We start from the raw sequence: 27,652 nt of genomic DNA on the forward strand, positions 1-27,652 counted from the left end.
CAGCAAGATCTCAATATAATTTTGAAATTGTATTTCCATCATGAATCTGAGTTATTTCATGGGAAAAAGATTTTGATTCACTCAGATGTCACAGAAACCACCCAAGAAAGAAAAAAGTTGTTTCTGGCTATGAGGAAAGAGACTAAAAATCTGGGTGCAACATTTTTGCTGGCATAACCATATAAATGTGTGGCCAAACTTGGATGGACAAAGAATGTGTTCTTCACCCCGGAGCAACTGAGGGCTTTTCTGAATATGAAGAAAATCATTTCAGTATCTTTCTGATATGACATTATTGTAATTGAGGGTTTTTTCCACATTGCTATGCCTTTTGTGATCTGTTAATTCAGATTTAGAAAATATTTCTTCTTTTTTTTGTCTCCCGATATTCCTTAAATCAAGCCCCACCACCACCAACAGTGATCTAAGGAAGAATATTTTTTTTAATTTTCTTCTAAAAATATTTCTTTTCTGTATTGCTTCAGCAAGATTAATCTTGTATTATTTGAAATATGAAAAAAATAAAATAAAATAAACCAATTCCACTTACTTTTCAATAATGGTTTCTTTCTCTGCCAAGGCATCAGCCTTTCCTCTCTCCATCCTATGAAGCTCCATCACTAAAGTGTCACTACTTGTCTGCAAGTCACAGATTTGATTCTCTAAAGCTTTCACTTTCTCAGCATGGGATTTCTTTACTGCTGCCAATGCTGTATCCTTCTCCCAGACAAGGCGATCCAGTTGCTCATATCTGAAAATACATGCAATAAAAATAAAAAAAGACATTTGGTTTAATGCATAATGAGCAATTTCCATACTGCCTTCATACCATAGGAGCCAACTTTTCAAAATGATTGGGGGTGCTGAATTTTTTTTTTTTTTTACAGGCAGTGCGTTCTCTCCCCCCCACCCCCTTAAAATCCTGTCTACTGCAGTCTTCACCTGGGCAGTGGCAGCGCCACTCATAGGCTGCCTGCAACCTGCACCAGGACTTCTTCCCTGAACAATCCCACCCCTCAGTCCCCCTGTACTGTGCAAATATAAAGAGATGAAAATTTCAAAAATTGACATATTTCAATCACTATACTATAGGTTAACAAATACAAATAAAACGCTACAAACTACATAGATAGATTTACAGCAGATAGCATCAGACAGAGAGGGATCATGGCTGCATTTGTTATGACTAAAGGAAAGAAAATTATCACGGAAATTACTTCGTGGACATGCACATTTTAAAACAAGTGCTTCCTTTCACTTTTGCTTTACTGGCATTTATATATCAGCTCATCCCTTATCAAAGCTAATTAGTATACAGTACTTTTTATTAATTGCCTGAGAAAAATGCAAGCAGGAACCTAACCCTGTATTTCTTATAGGAACAAAGCTTTACTTTTTGTGTTTTCGCGGAACCAGAGCTTGGCAGGAACTTAACCCTGTATTTCCCATAGGAACAGTGCCATTGCCTTTTGAGGTTCGCGTAGATTTTTTTGAACCATACCCTTACGAATAGCAAGAGCACACTGTAATACACTAGTTCATTCTTCAATATTTCCAGCACTAAATAGAGAAAACATCTCACAATCTGGTCTGCTTCAAACCTTCTGAACAGCAGTTTGTTATACAGGGATCAGCAGAAAAACTCACTTCTTTTGAAATACTTCCTCTTTCTTTGTCCCACTTAGCTGCAACCATTGGATTTTATCTTCTAGTTCCTTTACCCTAAATTAGAAAACATAGTGAAGGACAATTTTTAATCCATTTTACATACAGAAGCTTCACTTCATGAAGCTGTTTTTAGGGCTAAAAGTCAAAGGCAGCCTGAAATTATATAAAACTATCAAGGCTAGCAGTTGTCAGTAGTGAGCAGTCGTTTGAACTGTCCAGTGCTATAAAATCAAACAGCTATCCATATTCTACGTTTCTTAAGCATTTGATAGCATTTGCTGTACAACTAAGGAAATAACAGCTTCATTGAAATCTGTCCGGTAAGTATTCAACCGGTTGCCGTCAGTGGTTTTTTTCTTTTAAGTGCTGACCATTGCCGGCTAAATTAGACCTGGATATTCAATGCCGGGTCATGTTCAGGCTGTTGTCTCTGAATACCCGAGTCTGACCAGATACATGCTAACCTTTGGAATTTATATGGGTCCCAGCTGATATACAGTCACTTATGCGGTTCCCACCCCACCCTCACTCAAATCCCCACTCCCCCCAAGATAATTTCCTCTCCCAAAACTCACCCAACAAGATTGTTCCCCCCTCACAAACCCCCCTTCCCACAACATGAGCCAGGACTCCTCCCAGAGCCTTGCCCCTAAACCCCATCCTATGCACCCCAAACTACCTTAGCATCCCTCGTAGTCTAGGGAATAGACCAGGCAGGATTGAACCTCAACTGGACCTGCTCACGCCGACCTCAGGTGCAAAATGATGGCCACGACCTCTAGTAGTAGTCTCATGCTGCTACTGCTAGGGGGTCAGCATTCCATATAAGGGCTGACATTTTGCACCCAGAGACAAAATGGGGAGGAGCAGATGAGGTTCACTCCTGCCTGATCTACCCCCTAGGCAGACCCGGGGGAGGAGGGAAGGGCTACTGAGGTGCATAGGAGGGCTTCTCTGTGAAGGGCTTGGAGGGGGCACTGGGGGGGGGGGGGAACGATCTTGTTGGTGGAGGTTTGGAGGGGGGGTATGATCTTGTTTGAGGGGAGAGGGGGAGAGAGAGGGGAGAATGGAGAAAGGTCCATCCTGTTACCCAGACGTTATGTAGGTGCCAACCGATATTCTGTGCTGGCACCAACACAGTTATGCTATCAAAGTTAGAACAGCCTTCTGTGAAGTCCTATCTGGTCACTTAGCTATGTGGGCTCCAGCACTTAATATGACCAGCATCCGCATAACTCCCAGCTACGTCCTGACTCTTTCCCTGGACTGCCCCTCAACTGCCCGGTTTTGACATGGCCAGTTATCAACAATCAGCCTATTCAATATGATTTGACCAGGGAGGAGCCTCTCCTGCTCAGTTAAACCTTTTTGAATATCAGATCCTGTGTTTACAAACCGTGCTTAACAAAATATGGTTTAGGTAAGAATTAAGTGAGATGATACCGAGCATCCTTCAGAATGGTGAGATCTTTAAGTTCCCAGTCTTGACACTTCACTTTCTCTTCCAGCTCTTGAAGTTTTGTTTCTGCTGTTTGCAGTGATTCAGTGGTTGTCATTGCACCTAGTTTCATAATCTCCAGTTCCTTCATGAGCATCTTTACCTTTCAAAAGACAAAAACAGTATCAATCATAAGGAAAGTATTTTGGCTGGAAGACCTGTCTTTGAAGATCTGCTGATGTGAATGTTGATTTTATATTACTACAAATATACTTTATAGTAAATGATTTATCTCTGCATTTATTAGGAAGTTCTTGTTGGTTGTTTATCTAGCCTATATCTTCCTCTGATGTTATAGTAGGTGATCAACTGGCATCCGGTGATCACCAGATGGTTTGGTTTAATATTAAGATAGATGTGGAGAAGGTTCATTCAAAAGTGAAGGTTTAAACTTCAAAAAAACTAACTTTAATCAGATGGGGAATTACCTCAAGGAACTGCTGTCTGGATGGGAACATCTGGAAGAAGTTGGAAAGAAGGAGCAAAACTGAAGGAAATATTGTAAGGGCAACAAACCTTTTTGTAAGGAAAGTAAATAAAAGTAAGAGGAAAAGGAGACCACTTTGGTTCTCAAAAGTAGTAGCTGAAAAAATAAGGAAAAACAGGTTAGTCTTTATAAACTACAAGAGATCACAGAAAGAGGAAGATAGGTGACAATATCTGGAACAGCTAAAAGAAGCTGGTATTCAGGAAAGCAAAGATGCAAATGGAAGAAAAAAAAAGGCCAATACGATAAAATGGGGGGGGGGGGCTTTTTTTTTATTTTTTTAGATATGTTAGCGAAAGGGGGAGGAAAAAGTGGCATTGTGAGACTCAAAGGTAAAGAGGAGGAATATGTAGAAGCTGATAAACATAAGGTGGAATTGATTAACAAATATTTCTATTTTGTGTTCACAGCTGAAAGGCCGGGAGAAGGATCACAAAAAACAAATAGGAACGAAATGGTGATAGTCCCCAAATGATTTTCAGAGGACTATGTTCATGAGGAGCTGACTAAAGGTGGACAAAGCGATGGGGGCCGGATGGCAAACATCCAAGGTTGCTGAAAGAATTTAGGGAAGTTCTTGCGGCTCCACTGGCTGACCTTTTCAATGCTTCTCTAGAGTTGGGAGTGGTCCCGAAGACTGAAGAAGAGCAGATGTGGTCCCTCTCCACAAAAGTGAAAGTAAGAAACAGGTTATTATTATTATTATTTGTTACATTTGTATCCCACATTTTCCCACCTTTTGCAGGCTCAATGTGGCTTACATATAACCGTTAACAGTGTTAGCCGATTACGGTTTGAACAAATACATAGTGTGAATGAATACGAAGTGATACTGTGGTATAATGAGGTATATGTATGGTAGGAAACAGTTGGGGGAACTTAGAGAGGGAAAGGGGGAAGAAGAGTCAGGTAATGTCCATTGCAGTCTTTGGTTATGTTGTGTCGCAAGTGACCGGTTTTTTTATGTTGGGTCATTGGGGTATGCTCTTCTGAACAGGTCTGTCTTTAGTGCTTTCCGAACGTTTAGGTGGTCGAGCGTAGTTTTTACAGCTTTTGGCAATGCGTTCCATAGTTGTGCGCTTAGGTAGGAAACGCTAAATTGGGACTACTGCCAGGCCCAGCATGGCTGCCGGTTGTAGTTCCGCCCCAAGAACACACCATTTCCAGGTGAAAAAGACAACCCTCAGAAATGGCTTACGTGGCAGTGACCCGGCAATAATTGGGCATCAATGGATGGCGGTAAGAGCTCCCTGCCGCATGGCCATGCGTTGAGTTCTCTTATAGCATGGCCATGTTTGTCTAGGGCCTTTTTTACCCACTGTGTTAAAAAGGGCCCTGGCACACGGGAAAAACAGCCCCCGCTGCTAGCACAAGGCCCTTTTTCTCACAGCTTAGTAAAACATCTCACAATTTTTGAATCAATCGCAGTTTATAAAAAACTAGTAAAAAAGGCCTGTTTCTGGCTGAAATGAAACGGGCACTAGCAAGGTTTTGCGCGGAGTGTGTATGTTTGAGAGAGTGTCTGTGAGAGTGACTGTGTGAGAGTGAGAATGTGCAAGTGTGTGTGTGTGACAGAGAGTGGGTGTGAGTGTGTATGTGAGACAGCGTGTGTGTATGTGAGAATGAGTGTGTGCGAGTGCTTATGTGAGACAGTGAGTGTCCTTCCCTGTCCGGTGTCAGGACTGGGGGGACTGTGGACAGTCATGAAGGCAGCCCCTACCAAAATAATGAAAGCAAGACCATTTGTATAATAATCACTGCATTCCAGAGAACAAAATGGAGCAAATTCCCACATGCTATCTTTTGCTTTCTGTATTCAGTAGCTGACAGGCTTGCTAGACTTACCTAAGTGGCTGCAGCTGCAATACACTGAAAAGAAAGCAAGGAAACCTATGAGACGTAGATACAGCCGTCCCCTTGGCCTCTGACGCTCCTCCCTTCTTCTATTTGACTTCCCTCTCATAGGTCCGTCATTCGGTGTGACACTCCTCCCTTTTCCTGTTTCAGTTCCCTTTGATAGGTCAGAGCGGTGCAGCTGTGACACTCCTCCCTTCTCTGATAGATCAGGGCGGGGCAGAGATGTAGTGTGCTTAAAAATGGTTACAGAGCTTCGAACTTACGAACTGTTGAAGCCTCAGAGTGTGCTTTAGAACGTTGAGGGTGCTTTTTATGTGCAGATGGGGCGTGGCCTATGGCCCAGATGGGCGTGGCTGAGACTGAGGGTGAGTAGTCCAAATAGCCTAGCCTACCAGGAGGACAGGAGTTCAGGACAGATGGAGTGAGCTTCAGAACGTCTGAGGGGGGATTTTATTTATATAGATAATGCACATTACTTTCCATATTTGTGATTTAAAGGGTAATCTAGGGATCATGTGATGCTAAGCTAGCCAGTGGGTGTCGCAGAGTTGAGCTCCTGAGCCCCTGCTAAAGATCTACACTCCAGGCGGTTCTAAAGACATTGTATTTCTCTAGGTTTCCATTGGCTGTGGTGTGCATCGGTGTGGTACTCTGTTTTTCACTCCAGATCTGATACTTTTGGCATTGAAACTGCCAAGAAAGGAAGGAGCGTGAGGCCGCACGGGAGACAGCAAGATGGAAGATGGCGGTTTCTCGAGCTGCAGTCGATGGGCTTCACCTGGGCGGCTGAGATCACGGCGGAGGTTTCGGCACTGCTGGAGTCCTCGGTGGACAAGTTGCAGAAAATTGCAGACAAATTGGATGTGATGGCTAGTAAGTTAGAAACTCTACGCTCCGATCTGTCCTTGTACCAGCAGCGTCTTTCAGATGCGGAGGATAAGCTCCACCAACAGGAAAGTCAGCAAAAAGCGACGCAGACAAGGATGGCTCACTTGTGGAGTCTAAACTTGAAGCTCTGGAGAACTGATCGCATCAGAGCAATCTCTAGCTGATCGGTCTCCCGGAGACTATCAAGGATCAGGAGCTGCGAGTTTTTCTGGAAGGCTGGCTTCCAAAAACTTTGAATCTACAGACTGCAGCAGGACCTCTCCGTATTGAGCGTGCCCCCCGTTTGAGACCGGTCAGACCAACAGAGACACGTCCTAGGATCGTCATTTTCAAACTTGTCAACTTTGTGCACAAGCAGAAAAATTTTGAGGCCTTTGAGACTGGCTGGACCCCTACAATATGATAACTGTTGGATTTTATGTTTCCAGGATTTTTCTGCGGTGGTCTTGGCGCAGCGCACAGCATTCACCGCCACATGTAATTTGTTTCATTCTAAGAAAATACAATCTACACTGTTATATCCGGTACGTCTGCGAGTTTTCTATGAGACAAAAGCACATTTCTTTACTTCAGCCACTGAGGCCGTACAATTTGCTAACCAGTTGCAGTCAACATCTGCTACCTCGTGAGACCCATATGGCGGCTTCCTGGGTTTACAGAAGTTTTGGTATGGGATGCACTCTTGCTATTGGACAGGCTCCCACTTGCGAATCGAGTGACATGATTGATCCTATATGGCATGCTCTTAATTACAGGTTCTAGATATTATTGGTAATGGACCAATACAGTTTTGTTTTGTTTTTTAGTACAAGCCTTTGTTTAGATATTGTCAAGTTTATTAAAGGTTAATCTATTCAATAATGATATTCAGGTATTGAACCTTTTCTCGAATAGGAATGATATGACTAACAAGACATATTGGGAGAAGGAGCATATAATTTGTCCAGAGACACTATCAAAGCTTCTACTTTTTTAAAATGAGAAACAAATCCATTTTCTGAACACCAGAAAACAATCTAGGCAAAATTAATTACTAATTTCAAAGTGGGCACATCTTCACCAATGGTAAAAGGGCTAAATAAAAGAAATCTGCATAAATCCTGTAATCAATATTGCCACAAAAATATTACACTCAATAGCAGAAAGCGGTGAACCTTGTGTAAATCAGCCTGTATATATCGCTCCTGCTTGGGATACCCCCACTGGATCAATAGGGATATAGGTAGGTAGGTCTCGGGGGGAGGGGGGGGGGGAGTCAGAATCAGCGGGAAGGAGTAGCGATACTACCCAGAAGCTATGCAGTTGCCGGTCAATATTTTGTGCCGGTATCCACATAGCTAAGTGACTATAGTTAGAACTGCTTCTTATGTGGTCCTGTCTGGTCACTTAGCTAAGCGGACAGCAGCCCTGGGTATTGTCAGCATCTGCATAGCTAAGTGACTATAGTTAGAACCACTTCTTATGTGGTCCTGTTTGGTTCTTTAGCTATGTCGGCTGCAGCACTGGGTATGGCACCTGCCCACCTCTGGGCCACATTGTAAATGGACAGTTAGTACAGATACTCAGTGACACTGTGCAGTTAAGCGCCACTGAATAACGGCAGCTGGCCTGCAGATCACAGTATAAGCAGTTAGGAGTCTCTTCTGCTCACTTAAATTGCTTTATCAGGCAGATTATATATAGAGAAAATGACAATAGTACAAGGTGGTAATGAATCCAGTCTACAGAAATTAGGTTTACAACACACAATTTTACCTTTAGCTCATGAGACAGTACTACTGTATTCATTTCATTCATCCGCAGGTGAAACTCATGTTCCTGTTTTTTCATTTCAGCATCAAATTCCAGAAGTAGCTCCTGAAGTCACAGATAAAAGATTTAGAAACAAGCAAAACACCTCCACATACTCATTTCAAGCTTTGTGTTTGGAAGCAAAATCCCCTGGTACTTATCATGGACTACTTCCCATGTTTCAAAGCGAAACGTCTGCAGGTACAAAGTACCCACTACCCACTGCTATTTGCATCCACATTTTTTGCAGATATGTTTCTTTTTGAAAATGTGATCTCTGTGCATATACTTTTAGCTGGAATGAGGAAGGACAGGTTCATTAAGCACATCAGCATAGAAAAATGGAAATAAAATAAAATGGAAACACCCACAGTCAGCATCATGTGACCAGCTGGAACTACAGCATTTCAATGCGAAGAAATGCAAAGTGATGCACTTAGGGAGTAGAAATCCACGGGAGACGTATGTGTTAGGTGGGGAGAGTCTGATAGGTACGGATGGGGAGAGGGATCTTGGGGTGATAGTATCTGAGGATTTGAAGGTGACAAAACAGTGTGACAAGGCGGTGGCCCTAGCTAGAAGGTTGTTAGGCTGTATAGAGAGAGGTGTGACCAGCAGAAGAAAGGGGGTGTTGATGCCCCTGTATAAGTTGTTGGTGAGGCCCCACCTGGAGTAGTGTGTTCAGTTTTGGAGGCCTTATCTTGTTAAGGATGTGAAAAGAATTGAAGCGGTGCAAAGAAAAGCTACGAGAATGGTATGGGATTTGCGTTACAAGACGTATGAGGAGAGACTTGCTGAACTAAACATGTATACTCTGGAGGAAAGGAGAAACAGGAGTGATATGATACAGACGTTCAAATATTTGAAAGGTATTAATCTGCAAACGAACCTTTTCCGGAGATGCGAAGGCAGTAGAACGAGAGGACATGAAATGAGATTGAAGGGGGGCAGACTCAAGAAAAATGTCAGGAAGTATTTTTTCACGGCGAGAGTGGTGGATGCTTGGAATGCCCTCCCGCAGGAGGTGGTGGAAACGAAAATGGTAACAGAATTCAAACATGCGTGGGATAAACATAAAGGAATTCTGCTCAGAAGGAATGGATCCTTAGGAGCTTAGACGAGATTGGGTGGCAAAGCCGGTGGCGGGAGACAGAGATGGTGCTGGGCAGACTTATACAGTCTGTGCCAGAGCCGATGGTGGAAGGCAGGACTGGTGGTTGGGAGGCGGGGATAGTGCTGGGCAGACTTATACGGTCTGTGCCAGAACCGGTGGTGGGAGGCGGGGCTGGTGGTTGGGAGGCGGGGATAGTGCTGGGCAGACTTATACGGTCTGTGCCCGGAAATGGACAGGTACAAATCAAGGTAAGGTATACACAAAAAGTAGCACATGTGAGTTTATCTTGTTGGGCAGACTGGATGGACCGCGCAGGTCTTTTTCCGCCGTCATCTACTATGTTACTATGTTACAGCAAGCCCATGCTCTCTTTATAGTCACATGTGAGGAGAGCAGAACACAGGGAGGCAATTGCTCTGTGGAAGCCTGCCAGTAAAAGGTACACTTAGGGGACAATTCTCATTTCTCCTTGCTACTCTCAAACTTAATTCCACACCACTAGTATTACCCATCTCCAATCCTTTCCCCATATCTCTTACTAATGTCCTACTCTATGTAATTATGTCATCTCTGTGATACTTTGTAAGCCGCACTGAACCTGCTATCGAGCGGGAAAGAGCGGGGTATAAATGCCACAAATAAATAAATAAATACTCATTGCAATCTCCGCAGACAGCTAGAATCTGTTCTCCCTCCCCTCAAATACTATTACCGTCAGCCCATGCCACCAATCTAGGCTTGCTCTCCTTCACCCTGCCTCTGGATCTCACCATTAATTCGGACTTCCTGTTGAACTTCACCCCAGTGGATTGGATTTATTGATTTGATATGCCGCTGTATACTGTTTGTGCCTAAGCAGTTTACAATTAAAAAAACAATAATCATACATCATAAAAATACAATGTCGAACTACAACAGTTACGTCTTCCCTTATAAAGCACTGTTGTTACTGCCAGCTGAGGCCTGCTCGCCCTTACCCTGCCGGCAGATCTCCATTGCCAGCTCAGACTGCTTGATGTCCCTCTCCTCACTGTAGGTGGGGATTGGACTAACTCAAAAAAGGGGGATTAAAGGGATATGACATATCCCCTTATGTGGTTCCCAGCCAATATTCAGCTAGGACCTGCAGTGGCCAGGACATGTCTGGTCATATTCAATGGTCTTGCCCAAACATGGCCAGCAATTTAATATCTGGGTCTAATTTAGTCAACAAAGGTCAGGACTTAAAAAATTGCAGAAAGAATATTGACTGATAAATTGTTTATATCCCTTTAATGTTCCTTGTTGCCATGTGGCAACTGAAATAAGTTAAGCATTATGGGCATGAAAGGGATGAACTCCTCAGCCTACTTAGGCCCAGAAGGTAAAGCAAACAAACTGTACAGAAAGAAGGGGAGAAGAAACCCTTCCAAATAAGAAGAAAATCCTAACTCACAGCATCCAAGTACACAATTACAGGGAATATCTACAAATCCCATTAGCTCCAGGTTAAGGGAGGGCAGGACTGGGCTACAGATTGCAGGATCTCTCTAATGTAAGCATTACACAACATTTCTAACAAAATTAACACTGGAAGAAACTTCTTATCCATTCTTAAAAGGACTCTGATTTTTTTTCCATTTACCCATGGACTTACGCCTTAATGTAGCTAACATTTCCATCATGTATATGTAGCATAACTTAGCCAATCATTTGCAAATGGATGGAACAACGTATTTATTTATTTATTGCATTTGTATCCCACATTTTCCCACCTATTTGCGGGTTCAGTGTGGCTTACAATACATTGTAAATGATGGAAATACAATTTGTTACAACTCGGTTATGGATTACATTGTGAGGAGTTATGCGAAGACAAAGTCAGAGTATCGTTGAGGGAAAAGAACAATGGAACAATGGAAAAAGACAACTGGAAACTGATAGGGCAACAAAACAATAGTAGGAGATCATTCGGTATAACATTTTTCTGTAAGTAAAGCTATAAATGTGGTAATATTAAAGGGGGATGAAAATTCCAAGAGAGTGTATTGATGCATTACTGACAGTGTGTGTGGACTTCATGTGTTTTGATCCTTTCAATAAATTTTATCAAAGAGATGAGTCTTCAATAATTTGCGGAAGTTGGTCAGTTCGTAGATCGTTTTCAGGTTGTGTGGTAGTGTATTCCAGAATTGCGTGCTCATATAAGAGAAGGTTGATGCGTGCAGCGCTTTGTATTTTATGCCTTTGCAATTAGGGAAGTGGAGGTTGAGGAAAGTTCGGGGTGATCTTTTAGCGTTTCTGGGTGGTAGGTCTATTAAGTCAGACATGTAGGCTGGGGCTTCACCGTGAATGATTTTGTGGACTAATGTGCATACTTTAAAAGTAATGCGTTCCTTGAGTGGGAGCCAGTGTAGCTTCTCTTGTAAGGGTTTTGCACTTTCATATTTTGGTTTTCCGAAGATGAGTCTGGCTGCTGTGTTCTGGGCTGTTTGAAGTTTCCTCAGTATTTGCTCTTTACAACCTGCGTATAGTGAGTTACAGTAATCCAGATGGCTGAGTACGAGGGATTGCACTAGGTTGCGGAAGACGGATCTTGGGAAGAATGGTCTTATTCTTTTCAGTTTCCACATGCAGTAGAACATCTTTTTGGTTGTGTTGTTTGCATGAGTTTCGAGTGTTAGGTGGCGGTCAATAGTGACTCCAAGGATTTTTAAAGTTTCTGAGATTGGAAGGTTTATTTTTGGTGTGTTTATAGCGGTAAATTCATTCGTGTTGTATTGGAAGGTGAGTATCAGGCATTGAGTTTTTTCTGCGTTTAGTTTCAATCGAAATGCATCTGCCCAGGTGTTCATGATGTGTAGACTTTGGTTGATTTCACTGAAGATTTCCTTAATGTCTTGTTTGAAAGGGATGTATATTGTTACATCATCAGCGTATATGTATGGGTTAAGATTATGGTTTGATAGGAGTTTTGCCAAGGGGATCATCATTAGGTTCATCATCACGGAGCTGCTAAGGTCACCTTCTCTGCATTCAGGCAACGTCTAACTAGAGATTTAAGAATGAGTCAAGCCTGATATAGATTTGTTGAGTAAAAAGATCCTGGGATCCCAAGAAATCTGAAGACCTGTAAGCAATGTAATTTGGAATTATATACTCTTCCAGTATGCCTTTGCTTTTGGACATGTCTACCAAATGTGCCTCTCTACCACCACATTGCCTCCAGCAAACTGGTGTAGCCTACAAGAACCAATGACTAAGAGGCCTATGCAGAAAACTTCCAATACAGTTACTGCAAGGTTAACGGGTTTTACTGCAGGTTTGTAATGCAGAAAGGGTTTCAACACAGGTTTTAACTCACACAAAACCCCTGACTGCACACCACATTCAAATGAAGGCAAATGTATTGTATTGTATGTATTGTATGTGGTGATCAGCCAACCCATGGCATGTAAAACAAAACAAAAAAAGGAAGATTTGCATGTGTGGTTAACGTGGGAAAAGTTTCACCAGGTCCAGGGCTATGTAGAAGGGTTGGTTGAGAGGAATGGGTGTCTATTGGCACCCTCTTTCTCTCTACCCAGCCTAACCATCCTCCCCTGCTTCAGTCCCCCTGATGGTGACATGTCCCCACAACCTGATCCCCTCTACACACAGATTGAAGTGGATCAAGAATAGCTTAAGATGAAAGAAAGTGGACAATGGTGGTGAATAGCACGTTCAACTATCTTGGATAGGAAAGGGAGAACGGACATGGGGCAATAGTTGGAAGCACAGGTTGGGTCCAATAAAGTTTTTTTGAGGAGTGGTGTAAATATGGCATGTTTGAAGGCATCAGGAACAGTTGAAATGGAAAGTGAAAGATTGAGGATATGACTGACAGAAGGGATGACAGTAGGAGAGATAGATGGGTTGGAATAGGATCAGAGGAACAGGTAGTCAGTTTAGAGGAGGAAAGGAAGTGTGCAGTTTCCTCTTCAGTGATTTCAGAAAAGGAAGAAAAGGAGGCAGGCGTTGAAGAAGGGTTGAGAGAATGGACTGAGGGAAGGAGAGATGGAGGTGACTTGGTTGAGAATTCAAGGTTAATCTTGTGAACCATATCATGAAAGTACTCTGCCAGTGTCTGGGGAGAAAGTGAAGGGGAGTTGGAGGTGAAGGCACTTTGAGGAGAGAGTTCAGTGTGGAAAAGAGACATTGAGGGTTTAAGCGAAGAGAGTTTGTCAACTGGATATAATAGTCCTGTTTGGCAAGTGAAAGAGCAGACTAGAAGGAGGTCAGCAAGAATCTGAAATGTATGAAGTCAGCATGGGCATGGGATTTCTGCCAAAGGCATTCGGCAGATCAGGCACATAGGTAGCAGATTCTAGAGGTCAGCCAAGGCTAGGGTTTGGTACGCCTTACAGAATGGGGAATGAGTGGAGCGAGAGTATCCAGAGCAGAGGAGAGAATAGAATTATAGGAAGAGACAGCCTCATTGACAGACTTGAATAACATAGTGGTTGACAAGATGTTTGAAACACTGGAGGACAGCGTAGAAGAGTCAATAGCCTAAAGATTCCTAAATATATTGGTGTAGATTGGATGGGACTTGGGGGGGGGGGGGAGTATCTATCAGATGATGGTCAGAGAGGGGAAGAGCTGAGGTGCAGAAACTGGAAGTGAGCAGCTGGAGAACATAAGATCAAGACAGTGGCTATTCTGGTGAGTCTTCAAATACCTGTCCCTATCTGCCCGCTCCTCTATCCTCTAGGGATTCTGCCAGGCATCTGTGGCCTGGACTGGCTATTGTTGGAAGCAGGATACTGATCTAGATGGACCTTTGGTCTGACTCAGTATGGCAATTCTTATGTTCTCTCACTGCTTATAAATACAGGACACCAGACAGATAGGAGTATGTCTGAACAGTTGAAACTCAGACATCATATTATATTCATTGTATTCCAGATTTTTAGCGTGTGCATTGTAGTAGGGCATGTGTCATCTCCCAGATATAGTTGTAAAAGAGAAAACACCAGGACAGCATTGATTAGATAATCAAGATGTTGGTCCCAAGCGATTACTCAGTGAGTTACGTGGAGAGAAAGAAGATCCTTAAGTACCAAGAAATGCAGTCCAAGACCACGAAAATGTGGCAGAAAGATAAAGAATATTCCCCATTGTTATGGGTACCACAGGCTTTGTCAAAAAGAACTTCAAAGTGTACCTGGATAAGTTGATTATCCATGTAACATTTTATGAATGGCACAATACAAGTAATATGGCGAGTGTTAGCAGTAAATCTGAGAGACTGAGATCATACTCCACATACCCTGGCTTAGGAATGAGGTTGATTACTGTCATGGTAAGTGCAAAAATAACCCATTTGGAGAGACTGCCTCCAAGAGAAACCGACACTTCTGGGAAGCTACATTAAATAACTCAACTTTTAACAGGGTTAACCATTTCTTACTCAATTGCTATCCAACATTTATTTATTTATTTTAACCATTTATAACCTGCTTTATCTAAGCAATTCTTTAAAAATAGCATATACAATCAAGTGGAGGACAAGAGACAATACAATTAAATTAATATGAGCATAAGAAATAAGCCAAACTAAATTTCAATATCCTCACGCACCGAGGATGTCCCTCCAGGGGTTTCTGGCCAGGAGGGAAAGATTAGGCTGACCGTATTAGTTGGAGATTCAATCATTAGGCAGGTAGATAGGCATGTGCAGATGTGGCAGACCTCAAGTTTCACCTAGATAAAATTTTAGATAGTACATATGGGTACCAATGACATAGGAAAAGGGGCTTCTGGAAGCCAAATTTAGAATCTTAGGTAGAAAGCTAAAATCTAGAACCTCCAGGATAGTATTTTCATAAGTACTCCCCATTCCACATGCAGGACCCAAAAGGCAGGCAGAGCTCCGAAGTCCGTAGATGAGACACTGATGGAGGGATTTAGATTTGTTAGGAACTGGGCAACGTTCTGGGAAAGGTGGAACCTATTCAGAACGATTGACACCAGCTGCAAATACTGTAGCAGGACAAGTTTATCCACTCCTACCCTAGCAGACATTATAATCAAGCACCTGATTGAACGTACAACTTTCTTTAAATTAGCCCCCTTATTTTCTTACTTCTGTTACTCTTATCTTATCTATCCATCTTTGCTTAAACCCTATGCAGTGTATTAAAATGTTTTATTATGTATTGTGTTGAAACTGTAATGTACATACTATGCCATACTATGTATTGTTGTTTGAATATTTTTACTGCTGTAATTATCTACTGCCTATGTAGGAGCAAAGCAAGCAGTACAGAAGCACTTTGAGCACTATGCTCAGACCTGTATCTCATACATACATGGAATTATTCAGCATTAACAACCTGATGCAAACTCAGACATTTCATCTATAAAGCCTCTAGAACAATACGGAGACTTCAAGTCTAAAAGAAGCAGAACAACTCTTGTTTACTGTACTTGGAAACTGCTGATAGGTCACGATGTTCCAGGACAATCAGGCTGTTATCAGAATTGACGTCATTGCTAGCAAGCTATTATAGAACTGATGTCAATGCAGGACTCTTGGAGAAAATGTGGCTGGTCAACATATGCTTGTTTATGCTTCTCCAAAGACAGAAAGTACATGAGCAGTACAGATACAGCCTCTGATTTCTCTACAAAAAGGAGCTGTTATCAGAGCTAGAGGCTGCTGTGCTATCTTCCTTCAGGAGCAGCCCTACATTGCACCAGATGACATCTTAGGGATCCACTGATATCTGAAGGACTGCATCAGGTTTTATTTATTTGGATTTATTTACTGCCTTCTGGAAAGAATTCACTCAAGGCAGTGTACAGTAAGAATAAATCAAAACATAAGCAATAGACAATTACAGCAGTAAAAATATTCATATAATACAAAGTATGGCATAGTAAACTACTTACAATGTCAACACAATACGTAATAGAATATTTTAATAGACGGCATTGGATATAAGCAAGATGGAACATATACAGGCTTATTTTCGAAAGAGAAGGGCGCCCATCTTTCGACACAAATCAGAAGATGGGCGTCCTTCTCCCAGGGTCACCAAAATCGGCATAATCGAAAGCCGATTTTGGGCGTCCTCAACTGCTTTCCGTCACAGAGACGACCAAAGTTCACAGGGGCGTGTCGGAAGCTTAGCGAAGGCAAGACTGGGGCGTGCCTAACACATGGGCATCATCGACCAATAATGGAAAAAAGAAGGGCGTCCCTGATGAGCACTTGGGCGACTTTACTTGGTCCATTTTATTTTACAACCAAGTCTCAAAAAGGTGCCCAAACTGAGCAGATGACCACCGGAGGAAATCGGGGATGACCTCCCCTTACTCCCCCAATGGTCACCAATCCCCTCCCACTCTAAAAAAAAAAACCTTTTAAATATTTTTTGCCAGCCTCTATGTCAGCCTCAAATGTCATACCCAGCTCCATCACAGCAGTATGCAGGTCCCTGGAGCAGTTTTAGTGGGTGCAGTGCACTTCAGGCAGGCGGACCCAGGCCCATCCCCCCCCCTACCTGTTACACTTGTGGTGGTAAATGTGAGTCCTTCAAAACCTACCAGAAACCCACATCTAGGTGCCCCCTTTCACCCCTTAGGGCTATGATAATAGTGTACAGTTGTGGGGAGTGGGTTTTGGGGGGCTCAGCACACAAGGTAAGGGAGCTATGCACCTGGGAGCAATTTAAGTCCACTGCAGTGCCCCCTAGGGTGCCCAGTTGGTGTCCTGGCATGTCAGGGGAACCAGTGTGCTACGAATGCTGGCTCCTCCCACGACCAAATGGCTTGGATTTGGTCATTTCTGAGATGGCCGTCCTAGGTTTCCATTATGGCCGACAATCGGGGACGACCATCTCTAAGGTCAACCTAAATTTCGCGATTTGGGTGTCCCCGACCGTATTATTAAAACAAAAGATGGACGCCCATCTTGTTTCGATAATACGGGTTTCCCCGCCCCTTTGCGGGACGTCCTCAGGAAAACTTGGGCGCCCCTTTCAATTATGCCCTTCACAGATAGGTAAGAGAGAGGAGTTAGAAAATAAGGACTAATTTAAAGAAAGTTGCACATGAGGTCAGAGAGATGATTAAATGTTATCTCAGCTAGGGTAGGAGTGGATAAACATGTCCTGCTGCAGTATATCAGGCCTGTGTCACTCCGTGTGTGTGTGTGAGACTAAAAAGTTAGTTACTTCTTCCATTAAAAGGTCTGGTTGAAGAGCCAAGCTTTCACCTGCTTCATGAAGTAGAGATAGTCTTGTGTTAAGCGGTGCCTTTCAGGCAGTGCATTGCAGAGTGTGGGGGCTACTCTGAAGAAGGCTCGCTAGTGGGTATTACATTGTCTTTTGGAGAGGGTGTGGTTAGGAATACCCCTTAGGAGGACCTTAGTCTCCTTGGAGGTGTGTAGAGGGTTATCCTGTTCTTTAAGTACTCAGGACCATTTCCTTTAAGGGCCTTGAAGATCAGACACAGAGTTTTAAATTTAGCCCTGTATTTTACTGATAGGCAATGGAGCTTTTGAAAAATGGTGTGATGTGGTTGCATCACTTGCAACCTTCTAAGCGTCTTGATGCTGTATTCTGAATCAAAAGGAGCTGGTGCAGGCCCTTTGTAGTCAGACCATTGTAGAATGCATTATTAATCCAGTCTTGATGTTATCATGACATGCACAACTATCTGAATAGTAGTACGGATGTTTAATTACTGATTGTATTTTTATTAACTGTATATTCCTCAATTGTAGAGGCCATCTTGTCTGTTAACCTGTGACTCTTGTGTTGGAGAATTTGCGGTATACAAAACACAGATCGAATAGAACCTCAATATGTACACCCTAAGAACGGAGGAGATGTGATACAGTTGTTTAAATATTTTTAAAATGTTAATATGCAGTAGAACTAGAGATCATCGGTTGTGTATGCAGGGTAGGAAACTTAGGAGCAATATCAGGAAATACTTTTTCACAGAAAGGCTGGTGGATGCCTGGAATCCACCCTCCCACAGGAGGTTGTGACGACAAAGAATGCATGGGAGAAACACAGAGGAACACTATATAAAAAAGGGTTGGAATCCAATTAAAGTAAAACTTAAAATGCCCTCATAAATGGAATGAGCTTTGACAGAGCTTCAGAGGTTGGGAAGTAAGACCAGGCAGACTTCTACAGTCTGGGTCCTGTAAATGGAAAAAAACAGATCAGGATCAAGGCTGGAGTGGGCTTCAACAAGAACACCAGTAGTGGGAAGTAGGACGGGTGCTGTGCAGACTTCTACAGTCTGTGTCCCAAAATTGGCAGGAAGAGACAAAGATTCATGAAGAAGCAGAACCTGTGTTTATGTTTATCTGATAATTTTATATACACAGATCATGGTGGTTTACAATTACATAAAAGTACAGATCTTGTATAAGAGACATGTGCAGAATGCCAGATTCAACTGTGGACATCTTTTTGGGCAGACTGGGTGGACCATGCAGGTCTTCATCTGCAGACATTTATTCTGTTCAATGTTTATGTCAAGCTGTGCCTGCTGTAAAGTGAACACCACCTTAGATAAATCTCTTTATAAAGGCAGCTAATAAATCTCAATAAATAAATACATGCTCTTACTGAATAGTGGTAACCAAGAAAACATTTGTTACAAATTCAGTTGAGATGACGCATTAGATGACCACAGATAAGCATTTGTGTTAATGAGAAGTTTTTACTTTTAATAATAGAACCACAGAATAAAAAAGAGAGTTATGAAAGCAGAACTGATTCAGATGGCAGGAACAGGTGTTATCACTAATCACAGTGTTTATTAATAACAAAATCCTCTCAATAAAACTGTTCCTAATTGACAGTAGAACTGACCTCTCATGAATTTTAAGCTTGGTGAGTTTAGCATACTGGCTTCATACCTCTTCTGAGGGATCGACTCTTTCACCTTCTCATGTTACTAAACAGACTATTACTAACAGCTCTCTGCCCCCAGTGGGGAATCAGAAAAAACTGGCATGCAATAAACTCTACAAACAGTACCCGATAACTTTCAAAACTTGCAGCAACTGCTGTTGGACACATTATGCACAAAATAGCAACCTACAAAGTTTAAATGATGGACATAGCAATATAAGTGGTGTAGCCAGACAAACGATTTAGAGTGGGCCCAAAATTTCTTTACTACCACCTACCCCTGCTCCCCAACTTAAAACTTGGGCTGCTGGCAGTGGTGTCCCTGTGCTGCTGCCACCGCAGGCCTCCAATACAATGCTCAGTTTTACGCATGTATGGAACCTGAGCATGTGGGAAAGGGGAGGGGGGCAGCAGCACGAGGACACCACTGCCGACAGCCCAAGCTTTAAGAGTCTGTTCATTGTGGAGGTCTTTGGGTGGCAGGGCCACAGTAAGGAAGCACAATTTAAGGCTCACCCAGACCCGCCCATGGCTACAGCACTGAATATGAAAATTCAAATTCATGGCGTCATGTTTTCTAAAACAGAGAAGAGCTGTATAATAGCACACAATTCAAATTACAAGTTATTCCATCTTGCTGCAACTGCCTCCAAAGACAGGGGTAGTAGAGTGAGGCTGGATGAATCCAGCTGTAAACCTTAAAGTTACACTTTTAGGGGCAGTTTTCAAAGGGGTTTATGAAAGTTTATCCACAGATAGGCTCCTTTGAAAACTTTATTGACTTCTCTGCATAGAAAAATACACATCAGGTTGGTTCAGTCTGTGCCTACAAAGTAAGCGGGGTTAAATATTTTCTGAAAACTGGTTTGCAATTCCAAGGGTACAAATTATCTCTGTGCCTGCAGCACTAAAGGTTCTCTGAAAAATTAACCTCCTTAAAGAACTGAGAGGAGATGGGGAAGTGACGTCAAAGAGGGAAGATGGACACTTAGCTTAAGCACTCCATCTGCTGCCTTTGTCAGACTTTTTCCCTCCCACAATACTGTTGGGAATCGGTGGTGCAGTGGTGCTTGCAATTACATTAAAAAAAAAGAAACCAGAGAACAGTAAGCTGACTTCCTGGGCAGGAGATCGGCTGGCAGGCAAGGGTCCATGTGGTGCAGACCTAGTGGAGGAGGAAGGTCGGGTGAATGGGGCTGGCAATCGGAGCCCGCACATGGACAGGAGAGAAAAGATGGTGGTGGCGGAATCCTCGGCACTGCTTCATTTCTTTGAAGGTGTGAATAAACATGTGGATAAAGGTGAGCTGGTTGATGTAGTGTATCTAGATTTTCAGAAAGCTTTTGAAAACGTTCCTCATGAGAGACTCCTGAGAAAATTAAAGAGTCATTTCTCTCAATGGAGGAGGGTGAACAGTGGAGTGCTACAGGGATCTGTATTGGGACTGATGCTATTCAACATGTTTATAAATGATATGGCAATCGGAATGATGAGTGAGGTGATCAAATTTGCAGATGATACAAAACTATTCAAGGTTGTCAAAACATGTGCAGACTGTGAAATATTGCAGGAAGACCTTAGGAAATTGGAAGACTGGGCATCCAAACGGCAGATGAAATTTAATGTGGACAAATGCAAGGTGAGGCACATTGGAAAGAATAATCCGAATCATAGTTATCTGATGCTAGGGTCAATCTTGGGGGTCAGCGCTTAAGAAAAAGATCTAGGTGTCGTTGTATATAATACACTGAAATCTTCTGCTCATTGTGCAGTGGCAGCCAAAAAACAAACAGGATGCTAGGAAGTATTAGGAAAGGGATAATGAATAAGACCGAAAATGCTATAATGCCTCTGTATCGATCCATGGTGCTACCGCAATACTTTCAGTTCTGGTCACTGTATCTCAAAAAAGATATAGCAGAATTAGAAAAGGTTCAAAGAAGAGCGACCAAAGTGATAAAGGGGATGGAACTCCTCTCGTATGAGGAAAGACTAAAGAGGTTAGGACTCTTCAGCTTGGAAAAGAGATGGATGAGGGGATATATGACTGAGGTCTACAAAATTCTGAGTGGTGTAGAACAAGTAGAAGTAAATCAATTTTCTACTTGATCTAAAAGTACAGACTAGGGGACACTCGAGGAAGTTACATGAGAATACTTTTAAAACAAATAGGAGATATTTTTTCACTCAACGAACAGTTAAGCTCTGGAACTCTTTGCCGGAAGATATGGTAACAGTGGTTAGCATATCTGGGTTTAAAAAAGGTTTGGACAGGTTCCTGGAGGAAATGTCCATAGTCTGCTATTGACAGACGTGGGAAGCAACTTCTTGCCCTGGGATTTGCAGAATGGAGTGTTGCCATGATTTGGGTTTCTGCCAGGTACTTGTGAACTGGCTTGGCCACTGTTGGAAACAGGATACTGGGCTAGATGGACCACTGGTCTGACCCAGTACGGCTACTCTTATGTTCTGACTAAAGCAGATCTACAGGCGTGGATGGCAGAACTGAGAGAGGAGTTTGGATCCGTAAAGCATCGGATGCCATCCACGAGCTGAAAACAGATCTGGCGGAAACGGACACACGCATTGACGGGGTGGAGACCCACATGGACAGCTGCGAGGATAGTGTCTGAGCTGCAGGAGGAGCACCGTGAGCTGCAGACTAAATTTGAAGATATTGAGAACAGAGCACGGAGGTCTAATCTGAGGCTGAATGGAGTGCCCGAGACTGCTGAGTTTAACAACACTATGGATGTGGTTCAAGCATTTGTGGCTTGGTTGATACCGAAGGAAACTGCAGGGATCCCCATTGAGCACGCCCATCGATCCCAATCTTGCGGATAAACTGTGGGACATTGCTGTGTGGTTTCATCAATTTGCTGATAAGAAGCAGATCATGCAAAAGGCTCGTGAGCAGGAGAAATTGGCATTGTGAGGGGTAACAGTTACGCTGTACCAGGACTTTACCTACAATACATTGCAAAAAAAAAAAAAGGTCTTCTACGAGATTACTCAGGTGTTGCAACAGGCCCAGTGGAGATATAAATGGATATTCCCTTTTGGATTTGTGATCACGATTAATGGGGTTATGGTTGTTCTGGAATTTTCTGGTCTTTCTTTTGGGTCTGCTTATTTCTGTGAGTTTCCACTGATAGTTGCAAGAAAGAAATTTCTGGCTGAACACAAACTGACAAAGACCATTGCCATGACATCCCAACCAACTGTCTTGTTACAAACAAACTGACAAGACCCCGGTTGTCATGACATCCCAATTGTTTGTTACTGAGCAGAGGTGTGGCAAGGACACTAAGGCCCTATCACAGGACTCCTATGTACTTGCAGGATTGCTGATTGGGTGATATATGAGGTGGTATTTGTGATGGGAAGGGTATATAAGTGACTGCTCATCTAAAGAGACCCTGAAATGGCCCGGCTGGTAAGAGAAGTCTCATATCCTTGCCCACGGCCTATTTCCTGAAGGAGGTATCCTTCCCCCCCCCCCCCCCCCCCCCCTTGTAAGAACTAATTCTTTGCAGCTAAGAGGCGTTTGACAAAGTACCTCATGAAAGACTCCAGAGGAAATTGGAGAGTCATGGGATAGGAGGTAGTGTTCTATTGTGGATTAAAAACTGGTTAAAAGATAGAAAACAGAGAGTAAGGTTAAATGGTCAGTATTTTCAATGGAGAAGGGTAGTTAGTGGGGTTCCCCAGGGCTCTGTGCTGGGACTGCTGCTTTTAAAAATATTTATAAATGATCTAGAGATGGAAGTAACTAGTGAGGTAATTAAATTTGCTGATGACACAAAGTTATTCAAAGTCGTTAAATCGCGGGAGGATTGTGAAAAATTACAAGCGGACCTTACGAGACTGGGAGACTGGGCGTCTAAATGGCAGATGACGTTTAATGTGAGCAAGTGCAAAGTGATGCATGTGGGAAAGAGGAACCAGAATTATAGCTATGTCATGCAAGGTTCCACGCTAGGAGTCACGGACCAAGAAAGGGATCTAGGTGTCGTCGTTGATAATACGTTGAAACCTTCTCAGTGTGCTGCTGCGGCTAAGAAAGCAAATAGAATGTTAGGTATTATTAGGAAAAGAATGGAAAACAAAGATGAGGATGTTATAATGCCTTTGTATTGCTCCATGGTGCGACCGCACCTCGAATATTGTGTTCAATTCTGGTCGCCACATCTCAAAAAAGATGTGGAGGGGCATAATCGAACACGAACGCCCATCTCCATGGGCGTCTATGTCCAAGAACGGGTACGTGAAGGGGTGGGACAGACTGTATTTTCGAAAAAAATGGGCGTCCATCTTTCATTTCGAAAATATGGTTTATACGAACCAAAATGCCATGGATTTAGTCGTTTGTGAGCTGGGCGTTTGTTTTTTTTAGCGATAATGGAAAATAAAAACGCCCAGCTCAGAAACGTCCTAATCCAAGCCATTTGGTCGTGGGAGGGGCCACGATTCGTAGTACACTCGCCCCCCTGACATGCCAGGACACCAACTGGACACCCTAGAGATCAGTGCGGTGGACTTCAGAAAACGCTCCCACATGCATAGCTCCCTTACCACGAGTGCTGAGCCCCCAACCCCCATAACCCACTACCCACAAATGTACAACACTACCATAGCTCTTAGGGGTGAATGGGGCACCTACATGTGGGTACAGTGGGTTTTGGAGGCCTCCCATTTACCAGCACAAGTGTTACAGGTAGGGAGGGGGATGGGCCTGGGTCCCGCCTGCCTTAAGTGCACTGCGGTACCCCCTAAAAGTGCTCCAGGGACCTGCATACACGCAAGGTTGCTGCTGTATAACCTTGGCACAGCAGTTGACACCTGAAGACTAATCTCGCTGAAAACATCCTTTATTTGAATAAGCACATTTACTCACAGTTAACTGCAGATCAGAAGTTGTGCCCCACTGGCAAAGAGTCTTCCTGGTACTGAGATTAGCAGTAGGTCAGAGCTGGCAGAATGCTATACAATGCCCTCTTTCAGCAACATTCAAGGGAAGAACTAAGTTCTGTAATGTGGCTAACACATGAAAGGGATCTAAAACTGTGTTACAAAAATGGCCACTACCTCATGGACTACTGGAAACAAAACAGGGCACACTCTGACCCAGTAAGCAGGGGGAAAAGCACCATGGGAGTAGAGCCTACCAACTACCAACATCGTGAGCATTTAACACAAGCTACTGGAATTACGGAGCCCAATACCCTACACCCACCACAATGCATTGCTGATGTGACTCTGCAGAGCGCATAACAGAAAAGGTGTCACACTCACCCGAGAGCCATATCAGAACCAGGGAAAGGCTATCACAGGATAGACCACATTCTGCTGTCATGGAGGTGGGTATGGCATTTGAGGCTGGCATAGAGGCTGGAAAAAATTTTTTTAAGTGGGTTTTTTTTTGGTGGGAGGGGGTTAGTGACCACTGGGGGAGTCCGGGGAGGTCATCCCCGATTCTCTCCGGTGGTCATCTGGTCAATTGGGGCACTTTTTTGGGACTTGGACCTGAAAAAAAAGGGTCCAAATAAAGCGGACCAAATTCTCGTCCAAAACGCCCTTCTTGTTTCGATTATCAACTAAAGACGCCCATCTCTCCTTGGCCGATAACCAAGCCCCAGTCCCACCTTCGCCACGCCTCCAACACGCCCCCGTCAACTTTGTTCGTTCCTGCGACGGAGTGCAGTTAAAGACGACCAAAATCGGCTTTCGATTATACCGATTTGGTCGCACAAGGGAGGAAGACGCCCATCTCCCAATTTGGGTCGTAATATGGGCGTCTTTCTCTTTCAAAAATAAGCTGGATAGTGGAATTAGAAAAGGTGCAGAGAAGGGCAACGAAAATGATAAAGGGGATGGCACGACTTCCCTATGAGGAAAGGCTAAAGCGGCTAGGGCTCTTCAGCTTGAAGAAAAGGCGGCTGAGGGGAGATATGACAGAGGTCTATAAAATAATGAGTGGAGTTGAACGGGTAGACTTGAAGCGTCTGTCCACGCTTTCCAAAAATACTAGGACTAGGGGGCATGCGATGAAGCTACAATGTAGTAAATTTAAAATGAATTGGAGAAAATATTTCTTCACTCAACGTGTAATTAAACTCTGGAATTCGTTGTCAGAGAATGTGGTAATGGCGGTTAGCTTAGCGGAGTTTAAAAAAGGTTTGGACGGCTTCCTAAAGGAAAAGTCCAGACTGTTATTAAATGGACTTGGGGAAAATCCACTATTTCTGGCATAAGCAGTATAAAATGTTTTGTACATTTTGGGGATCTTGCCAGGTATTTGTGACCTGGATTGGCCACTGTTGGAAACAGGATGCTGAGCTCAATGGACCTTTGGTCTTTCCCAATATGGCAATACTTATGTACTTATGTAATCTTTCATTCATTCTTTCTTTCTTTCTTTCTCTCTGTTCTGTGACCTCTGTATGACAGTGAGGAATAAACTTTCCTTCCTCTTTTTTTCTCTTTTTCTTTTCTTTATATAAGTAGTGTGAATACTTATAATTACCAGAGCTACTGATGTTAGATTTTGTAAGTTTGCTATTATTTTCCACAACTTGCTACTGATATCTGGTCCTGTGCTGATGAGTAATAAAAGACATTTTCTCTTTCTGATTCCTGCCTAATTATTTCTGTGGTAAGAGAATAGAAAAGCCAAAAGAATGCAGCCACTACATGGTGGACAAAGCAATGGAATTACTAAAGAAGGAAGTACTGGAATTTCCACCTGTCTCTACTTCACCTACTGTGCATCAGAAGCTGGCCGGTTCAGGTGGTGGACCGGAGTGTGCGACAGAGGGGCTGAGGTGCCGTTGGGAATTGAACCTGGACTTCATTGAGGCTCTGTTCTTTTGACTGTTGAACCTTTTTTGAACTAGCAGTGATGTTTCTGCTCGGCCTGCAAGCTGGGTTAGCCTTCGTTTGCTATGTTTTAGGTCTGGTTATTTGGGTGGTGTGTGAGCAGCAGGAGGGATATGTTTGAGGGGTATGTACGCGAGGAGGGCTATTGATGTGGATGAGGGAGTTAGCGTATGTTGGTTTTCCGTTTGGAGAGAGTGGCAGCAGGAGAGAGGTGGGGTGGTGTGTATATAGGAGGGAATGGGCTGCTCAGGAGGTTGCTTCCTAGCTGGTGGGGGGATCTATGGATTTCTCACGGGGGCGGGAAGGGTTTGGGAGGGTGAGCATGTGGTGGGTATTTCTTCTGGGGCTCTGCTATGGGACCACCGACCTTGAAAATTATCACTTATAATGTGCAGGGCCTTAACTCCCTTTTTAAAAGATCAATGTTGTTTAAAGAGTTGACTAGAGTGAAAGGGGATAACTGCTTTCTTCAGGAGACCCACCTGCTTAGGCAGCATGAGCTGTTAGTGTAGGATGCACTATTCTCCATGAGACACTGGGATTCTACTTATGGTTCCCGTAAGCAGCAAGTGTGGGTATCCTGTTTGCTTGGGGTCTAACTGTGGAGGTCACTCAGATTAAGCAGGATCAGCAGGACTGCTTTTTGCTTTTAGTTGTGGTGGTAAATGGGGTTAAATGTATGCTAGTTAATCTATATGTGCCCAATGACAACCAAGGGGATTTTTTGAGCTCATCCCTGGCTCTGATAGTGTAACAAAAGAAACAAAGCCTTCACAGACTTGAAGATATACAGAAAACAGCAACGGTGACTCAAACAAATCACAATCAATGCTCCAGAGGACCTTAAAGTTTATTATTCAATGATAGTGCAACATAAGGAGGGGCATTTGGTTGTCTGGGGGGATTTTAACCTGACTAGCACCCCTAGGTTGGGCAATACTAGTCCCAGGGGTACAAATTATATCGTAGTGATAGGGTGGATCGAATTGGTGGAGGGGTAGCATTGTATGTTAAGGAGGGCCTTGAATCAAATAGATTGAAAATTCTGCAGGAAACAAAACACATCTTGAAATCTCTATGGATCAAAATTAAACAAAACACATCTTGGAATCCCTATGGATCGAAATTCCATGTGTAAAGGGGAAAATGATAGTGTTAGGAGTGTACTACCATCCGCCTGGCCAGGATGAACAGACAGATGTAGAAATGTTATCGGGAATTAGGGAGGCTAACGAACTGGGCAAAACAATAATAATAGGTGATTTCAATTACCCCGATAATGACTGGGTAAATGTAATATCAGGGCATGCTAGGGAGGTAAAATTCCTTGACAAAATCAAGGACTGTTTTATGGAGCAGCTGGTACAACAGAAGGAAAGTCCTTAGTGGAGCATATGATCTGGTGCGGGAGGTAATGGTGAAGGGGCCACTTGATAAAAGTGATCATAATATGATTAGATTTGATATTAGCTTTGGAGCAAGTATACAAAGGAAATCCAATACGTTAGCGTTTAACTTTCAAAAAGGAGATTATGGTAAAATGAGAAGAAAGGTGAAAAAAAACTTAG

General features: G+C 43.1%; 1 protein-coding gene across 1 annotated transcript in view; it reads right to left on the bottom strand.

Annotated features, from left to right (window-relative positions):
- Positions 1–27,652, bottom strand: part of LOC115472589 (coiled-coil domain-containing protein 57-like) — a 119,782-nt gene that overhangs the window by 61,133 nt on the left and 30,997 nt on the right. Inside the window, exons 4-7 of the mRNA XM_030206883.1 lie at positions 8,154–8,255; positions 3,112–3,269; positions 1,648–1,722; positions 551–751 (exon numbers count right to left, since the gene is read on the bottom strand). Of these exons, the coding sequence (XP_030062743.1) occupies positions 551–751; positions 1,648–1,722; positions 3,112–3,269; positions 8,154–8,255 (536 nt within the window). The remainder of the gene's footprint in view (positions 1–550; positions 752–1,647; positions 1,723–3,111; positions 3,270–8,153; positions 8,256–27,652) is intronic.

Source organism: Microcaecilia unicolor, chromosome 6, assembly GCF_901765095.1.
Source record: "Microcaecilia unicolor chromosome 6, aMicUni1.1, whole genome shotgun sequence".
In the NCBI taxonomy this organism is placed as follows: Eukaryota; Metazoa; Chordata; class Amphibia; order Gymnophiona; family Siphonopidae; genus Microcaecilia; species Microcaecilia unicolor.